General features: G+C 39.6%; 1 protein-coding gene across 1 annotated transcript; it reads left to right on the top strand.

Annotated features, from left to right (window-relative positions):
• Positions 1-1596, top strand: LOC307094338 (zinc finger protein 280B-like; the record flags this gene model as incomplete). Its single annotated transcript, XM_079763065.1, has 1 exon — positions 1-1596. One exon carries the CDS (start codon positions 1-3, stop codon positions 1594-1596), a length of 1596 nt encoding a protein of 531 aa, XP_079619191.1.
• Positions 1597-7225: the final 5629 nt, after the last annotated feature.

Raw genomic sequence — 7225 nt, 5'->3', positions numbered from 1 at the left:
ATGGGACCACCATATATGGTATGTGAGGAAAAACAAGAGCCAGAACCACAGAAGAGCATAGAAGAAAACAAACAAGTAGATGAAGATGCTGAGCTGATCTTTGTTGGGGTGGAGCATGTAAATGAAGATGCTGAGCTGATCTTTGTCGGGGTGACTTCACATTCAAAACCAGTCGTTTCCCACATCTTGAACAGAGTCACCCCGGGTTCATGTTCAAGGAGAAAAAAGTATGGTAAGCTCAGAAAAGATACTACTCACAAATTGCAGCCTGTTGGTCATGTGACCCCTACATCAGAAGCAGTGACTGTCTTGCCAGTTCCTGAGTCTGAATCAAGATTAACAGATAGCCCTATTATTATTGAGCCTTTGTCTGAACCTGATTATAGAAGTAATTCACCACAAGTTGTGCCTAATAGCTCTTCAGAGTTACGTTCTCCTTTGATTACATTCACAAGTTCATTGCAGCAGCCAGTGGGATCAGCACTTTCTGGAGGAGGTCTGAATAAAGGTCCTGGGGCATCAAAGCGACTTTGCACTTCTGAAGTAAACAGCATAAATCCCAAAAGGCCTAAACTCAGTGACAAAATCACAGGGGGACAGTCTTCAGTTGTGTCCTCTTCAGGAATCTTTCATACAGTGATTCCTCAGCAAAGCACACCCTCACATGGTGTTCATACCTCATTAAGTCCTATTCAGAACGGAGCACCTTTCCCAACAGCTTTTCCAAAGGGCAATGTCCATTTCAAGACTGTAAATCCTGTTGGAGAAAATAGACTGACAAAAACAGATTTTTTGAGCCTAGCAAGTCAAAACAAGACTGACGATCTCAAGAAAGGAAATCTGATTGTGTTACTTCATGACTTTTACTACGGCCAGCATCAAGGAGATGGGCAGCCAGAACAGAAGACTCACACAACCTTTAAATGCTTCAGCTGCAGGAAAGTTCTAAAAAATGTCAAGTTTATGAATCACGTGAAGCACCATTTGGAACTTGAGAAGCAGGGAGATGACAACTGGAAAAACCACATCACCTGCCAGCATTGCCACCGGCCGTTTCCCACTCCCTTCCAGATGCAGCGTCACATTGAAAGTGTGCACACTGCCCAGGAGCCCTCTGCTGTCTGTAAAATTTGTGAATTGTCATTTGAAACAGATCAGGTTCTCCTACAGCACATGAAGGACAATCATAAGCCTGGCGAAATGCCCTATGTGTGCCAGGTTTGCAGTTACAGATCGTCAGCCTTTGCTGATGTGGAAACACATTTCAGAACCTGGCATGCAAACACTAAGAATTTGCTTTGTCCGTTTTGTCTCAAAATTTTCAAACTGGCAGCACCTTACATGTATCATTACAGAGGACACTGGGAAAAGTTTATTCACCAGTGTTCCAAATGCCGGCTACAGTTTTTAACTTTCAAGGAGAAAATGGAGCACAAGACCCGGTGTCATCAAATGTTTAAGAAGCCTGAGCAACTAGAAGGATTGCCTCCTGAAACTAAAGTTGTTATTCAGGTATCACTGGAGCCTCTTCAACCAGGGTCAATGGAAGTAGCATCCATTATTGTGAGCACATCTGATTCTGAACCATCACTCTAGACTTAAAAGTAGGATTAAAACAACAACAACAACCGTTAATCCCATTTTCAGGAAATCTAAAGCAAGTGCTTTAATGGAAGTGAGAAACCTCATAAATAAAAAAAATACAAAACACTAGTAGCTTAAAAATAGTGAAACCAATGGGTCATTTGTGAGTTTTTTATAAAATTCATGAAATTCAGTATTATTTGATACGAGATTTGAGATGTTATTTAAAAAACGTATTAACTGCTTTTTTCTGTGACTGTATCTGGCTTAACACATAAAAGGTGCTTGTGTATGTATATGTATGTGAAAGAAAAGCCAGAAACCTATTTATTATTTTTCTATTTTATGTTACTTGTGGGTGTGAACGCTCTTTTTTCTGTGTATAGAATCTGTAGAGTTACATGCCTTGAAGATTATATTAACTCTAGTCAAACTGGAATGGCTTTGGTATGGCATGGTCCTGTTTACTGCTGAAGTCCCAGAAGTGCCTCTGTTGTGCTGGCCTAAAATAACCTGCCTCTGAACATCCGGGTGTGGAGAAGTTGAGGGAGAAGCTATGGCATGAATGGGACCAGGAAGTGGGAGGTTAGTCAATGGAGAGCAGAGGCTCTTTTCCCAGTGGAGAGAGCGGCACGCATTCACTTGTCTTGGAGCCAAGACAGAAAGAATACTGTGTCAATGTCGTTATCCAGCCCAAGTACATCCAAGGAGGCAAAGTCATTACAATAAAATGCCTATGTTTGGTGAGGGGCCCCTGCAGACATCAAACAACCAGTGTATCATCGGCTTAAGCAGAGGAAGCTAATAGAATGGGGCCTGATGCCAATGGGCCTCTTGTTGAGTGACCCCACAAGGAAATTAGATTTGTTCCCTGCCCTCCTTTCTGGCTGGCCTTTAGTCAGAATGAGCCATGTCCCTTACAGCCACAGCAGTAAAGAAGTAAAGTTTCCCCTGACAAAGAAGCACTGACATCCATAGTTTGAACTGTACTGGACCCGTCATTTTAACTGAAAAGGGCCGAATTGTATCTGTCCAGTTCGTGGACTGAGCTCAGTTTAGTTCTCTAACTGTTAAGCTGGAATGGGCATTGTCCAAGAACAGTAGGTACCGTGGGTACAAATAGCCCAGGTGGCTTCCTAAAATTAAGCTTGTCATAGGGCTTTTCTATTTTTCTATGTTTGTGTATCTTCCCCTAATTGAACATGTGAAGTTTGCAGTTTTGTATCTTGCCTTGTTGGGCATGAATGTATTACAGTTAACAGTTATTATTGTCTTGTGTGTGTAATTTCCCATTTTATGGAATTAATACTTTTTGGGTCTTACTTGACACATTCCAATGTGCAAGTGATGTTCCTTTTATTTCAATAAGTATTAGGTCGTAGAGTTACTGCCCTCATTCTAATCTGTCCACCTATCTATTATGTGAATATACTATGAGGAGACCTTCCCCTGCCATCTCCTAGGGTCCTTTCACAGAACTGTGGAATACTCTCTGAGTTTGATTTCTGAACATCAGCAGCCTTGGCTGCTTCTGTGGGTTCCCAGGGTTGAGTCTCCCTCAGTGCATAATAGTGCCAGCCCTTCTTCTTCTACCCTCGCCCAGGTACCTAGCAGCCTCTGTGCGCCACTCAAGGAATCTGGGATCCTGGCTAGAGATCCAAGCCAGGGAAATCTTTTTTTCCCTTGCTTTCTCTCCTTCAAGGCACCTTATATCTCCCCACTCCTTTATTCCCTCCTCAATCTATTTAAATTCCGTAAACTTTCATAAAAACCTGAGAAGTGATAATCACCAAGGGTTTAGTGTCCCTCTTAAGAGTTGGGAAGGGACTAGACAGTAAAGTAGCTGTGTGTATATTGTCCATGTTTTAGATAATATCCTTGGTGTGGATTCTTGTTGTATTTGTTCAATGCTTGACTAATTGATTGATGGATTTGCACTTTGAACATTTTACTAGGCCTTTTCAATTTGTTTGCTTGGGCCAAGGCACTTTGCTAAAATTTTAGCCTGAACTCCTTTCTTTAGGGGTAGAAAAGTGTGTGTGTGTATGTGTGTGTGTGCGTGCGCGCGCGCGCCTCATGTTCTGGTGTCAAGTGGAAACTTCTGGGTATAACTAGATCTTTAGACTTTGCATACTTCTCTGTCTTATTCGGTTTCAATGGTAACAATATGAAATGTTTTTATTCTATGTGTGGTTACTTGGTTTTATCAACTTTTACTGTTGTTTGCTATTTTACTAAAATATGCCCCTAAGGAGTACAAATCGTTACTACTGCCAAGGTTTCATTGATATACCTCCTCTCTCTTTTTCATTCTGTACCATGCTACTCTACCGTTTCCCCCACTGAGGCACTGTTTTTGACACACTGGCCTTGCTTTTCCTCAAGAAAATCACATTTCTTCCTAATCCAAAGACTTTGCAACTGCTGTTCTTTATCTTAGCATTCTCTTCCCCTAGACCTGCATGGCTTTCTACCTCAATTAATAGTTGGAATTTCCTTTGATTCATTGAGTTTCATTAAAGTTCTTAAAATGACACAATGAAATTCGGCCCCCACCCCTTTTCTTCTCCTAAAGGGACACTTTATATCTCCTCTACTCTCTTCCCTCTCTAATCTAGTTAAATTTCCTAGGTTTTCACAGAAAACTAGGAAGGGATCATTATTAAGGACTTTGCTCCTCTCTTAGAATGGAGCTCCTCAAGTCCATTTCTGTGCCTGCAACCAAAAGAAAATTAATATAGTGAGTTGAGTTCCTTCAGGAGCTTTCTCTGGTTTTCTATCGATATCGCTATATTTTTTAAAGTAATGCCACTTTGTTTTGTTTACAAATATATTGAATAGCTGTCAAGATTACTATTTTGTTATTACCCCTCATGAATGTCCATGTCTATTTGGCTTGCTTGTTCTTTCAGATAAATTTTATTTTATTATTGTTGCCAAAAATTCTAAATAAAATTATAATAATAAAATGTTATTTTGAAAAAACATTTTTGTTATTTGTCTTTTCATTAGTAACATGGCATATTTATAGTTTAGTTTAATTTTTTTAGCACTACTATGTAAACTCTTTGCCTTTCCTCCAATTGTGTTTATTTCTTTTTTTAAATATATTTTTTATTGATTTCAGAGAGGAAGGGAGTGTGAGAGATAGAAACATCAATGATGAGAGAGAATCAATCATTGATTGGCTGCCTCCTGCACGCCCCCAACTGGGGATTGAGCCCACAACCCAGGCTTGTGTCCTTGACTGGAATGGAACCCGGAACCCTTCAGTTCAAAGGCCGACACTCTATCCACTGAGCTAAACCGGCTAGGGCAATTGTGTTTAAATCTAATCTTACTGTATTGGCCAGAACTTCAAAAAGATGTGAAAATGGGCTTTCTTGTTCTGGGTTTCAATGAGAAATGCTTTACCATGAAAAGTAATGAGTATACTGCTTAATGAATTTCTATCTTTTGAATATTTAAAGAGAATTGTTAATTAGTTTTATTGGATAGTTTATGCCATCTATTGAGTTAATCATTTACTTTTTCATTACTGATCCAAGGTTTTGCTTGGCGGGATTTACAACTTTTCTATTAGAAACTTTCCTTTCTTGAAGCAAAAAATAGTTCTACTTGAGGGTGAATATTATCCTCTGTACTCAGAATGTCATTCCCTTTCTTATTTCTAATATTGAAATGCATTTTCTTTTCCCCTCATTAGTTTGCCACAGTTTTATCAATGCTTTTGATTTACTTTTTCCCAGAAGCAATTCTTGATTTATTATCCCAAGTAGTTTGTTTTTATTCTCTATTTTTGGTCTTGATTCATTATATACCTACTTTTTCTGCCTTTTTAAAAATTTATTAATTGATGAGAGAGAGAGAGAGAGAGAACCCAACACATCTATTTGTTGTTCCACTTACCCATTGGTTGAGTCTTATATGTACCTAACCAGGGATTGAACTCACACCCTTAGCATATTGGGATGATGCTCTAACCAACTGAGCTACCTGGCCAGGGCTTTTATACACCTACTTTTTAAAAATATATATATTTTATTGATTTTTTACAGAGAGGAAGGGAGAGAGATAGAGAGTTAGAAACATCGATGAGAGAGAAACATCGATCAGCTGCCTCCTGCACACCCCCTACTGGGGATGTGCCCGCAACCAAGGTACATGCCCTTGACCGGAATCAAACCTGGGATCTTTCAGTCCGCAGGCCGACGCTCTATCCACTGAGCCAAACCGGTTTTGGCTATACACCTACTTTTAAAGGATTCTTCTTTATTATGGCTTTATATTTTAAAAGTTCATTTTTCTGTATTAAAGGATTTAAGACTGCCTGACTTTGTTTATAGCTTTGTCTGAATCCCAAATATTTTGATGCAAATTTTCATTTTTATTAAAGTTTTAATTCTCCATACTTTTATGGTAACTTAATTATAAGATTTAGAAATTTGCAGGCTGACTGTTTTAGTCTGAATGTGTAGTTTTGCTGAGAATTAAAATTTTCCTTGGGGCTTTGAGGGGGTGTGTTTGTTATACACTGACATGTCCATTTATATAAATATATCCTTTTCAAATTACAAATGAGTTACTAAAAAGGGATATTTTTTTGTTTCTATAGTAAACATATGAAATGTTTTAATCTGAAACTAGATCCCTCAAAATGAATCTAGTATAAAAGAAAAAGGTATGAAAATATTCATTTGAGAATAATTACTAGTAACAAAATTTGGAAATGTTAAAGAAAATGTATTCTTGACACTTAAAGATAGTAAGGGAAACTTTATTCAAGGGGGGACTACTACAGTGGGGTTTTGTACTACAGGAAAGAGTTTGAGCTAAACTCTGACTCCATCAAAGGCAAAGTGGGGATTTATTGCCAAGGAACAGGATGGGTGTCAGTGGATAGGAAATTTCTAAGAGGAAACATCAAGGATAAAGTCGATTTTGGCTAAACCATCTTGACAGGATTACTGCCGAGGACAGGCAAGGGGGTAAGGGGTAGGAATTGAATCAGATACCAAAGGGAGGGCTTTTCCTTAAACTGACGCAGCAGGAATCTTGCTAAAAACTGGACTAAAAACGAAGAGCCACTGGATTAAAGACAGAGCTCAGTTATGAGTTTATTAGTCATCTATTGATGTATGACAAAGTACAGAACTAACAGCTTTAAAAAAACACACAAAACATTTGTTACCTTACACCAAGCGTGTCAAACTTGTGGCCCGAGGGCCGAATGCAGCCCACCACGAATACTCATTAACGAAGACTCATTTATTTCAGCCCTTTGTATTCAGCATGTCTCTATCGAAACAAACTTATATTTCTATGAAAATGGGAGCTTTTTTTTTTTTTTTGCGGCCCACCTACAGTTTGACATGCTGGCCTTACGCTGTTTCTGAGAGCCAGGAACCCAGGAGCAACTTCGCTGGGTTGTTCAGCTTCAGGGCTTCATGAGGGCTTAGTCACCTGAAGGCTCGCCTGGGGCTGGAGGACTTGCTCCCAAGATGGCTCCCCACCCGGCCAATGACAGGACACTGGTTCCTTTCGGGCCGTTGGGAGAAAGCCCCAGGTCCTCCATGGGAGCCTTTCCACCAGTGACCTGAGTGTTCTCAAAACACGACTAGCTGGCTTCCAGAGCGAGTGA

The sequence above is a fragment of the Cnephaeus nilssonii genome (genome assembly GCF_951640355.1).
Source record: "Cnephaeus nilssonii genome assembly, chromosome: 22".
In the NCBI taxonomy this organism is placed as follows: domain Eukaryota; kingdom Metazoa; phylum Chordata; class Mammalia; order Chiroptera; family Vespertilionidae; genus Cnephaeus; species Cnephaeus nilssonii.
Note: the sequence above shows the minus strand (reverse complement) of the source record. Positions and strands in the feature narration are given on the sequence as shown.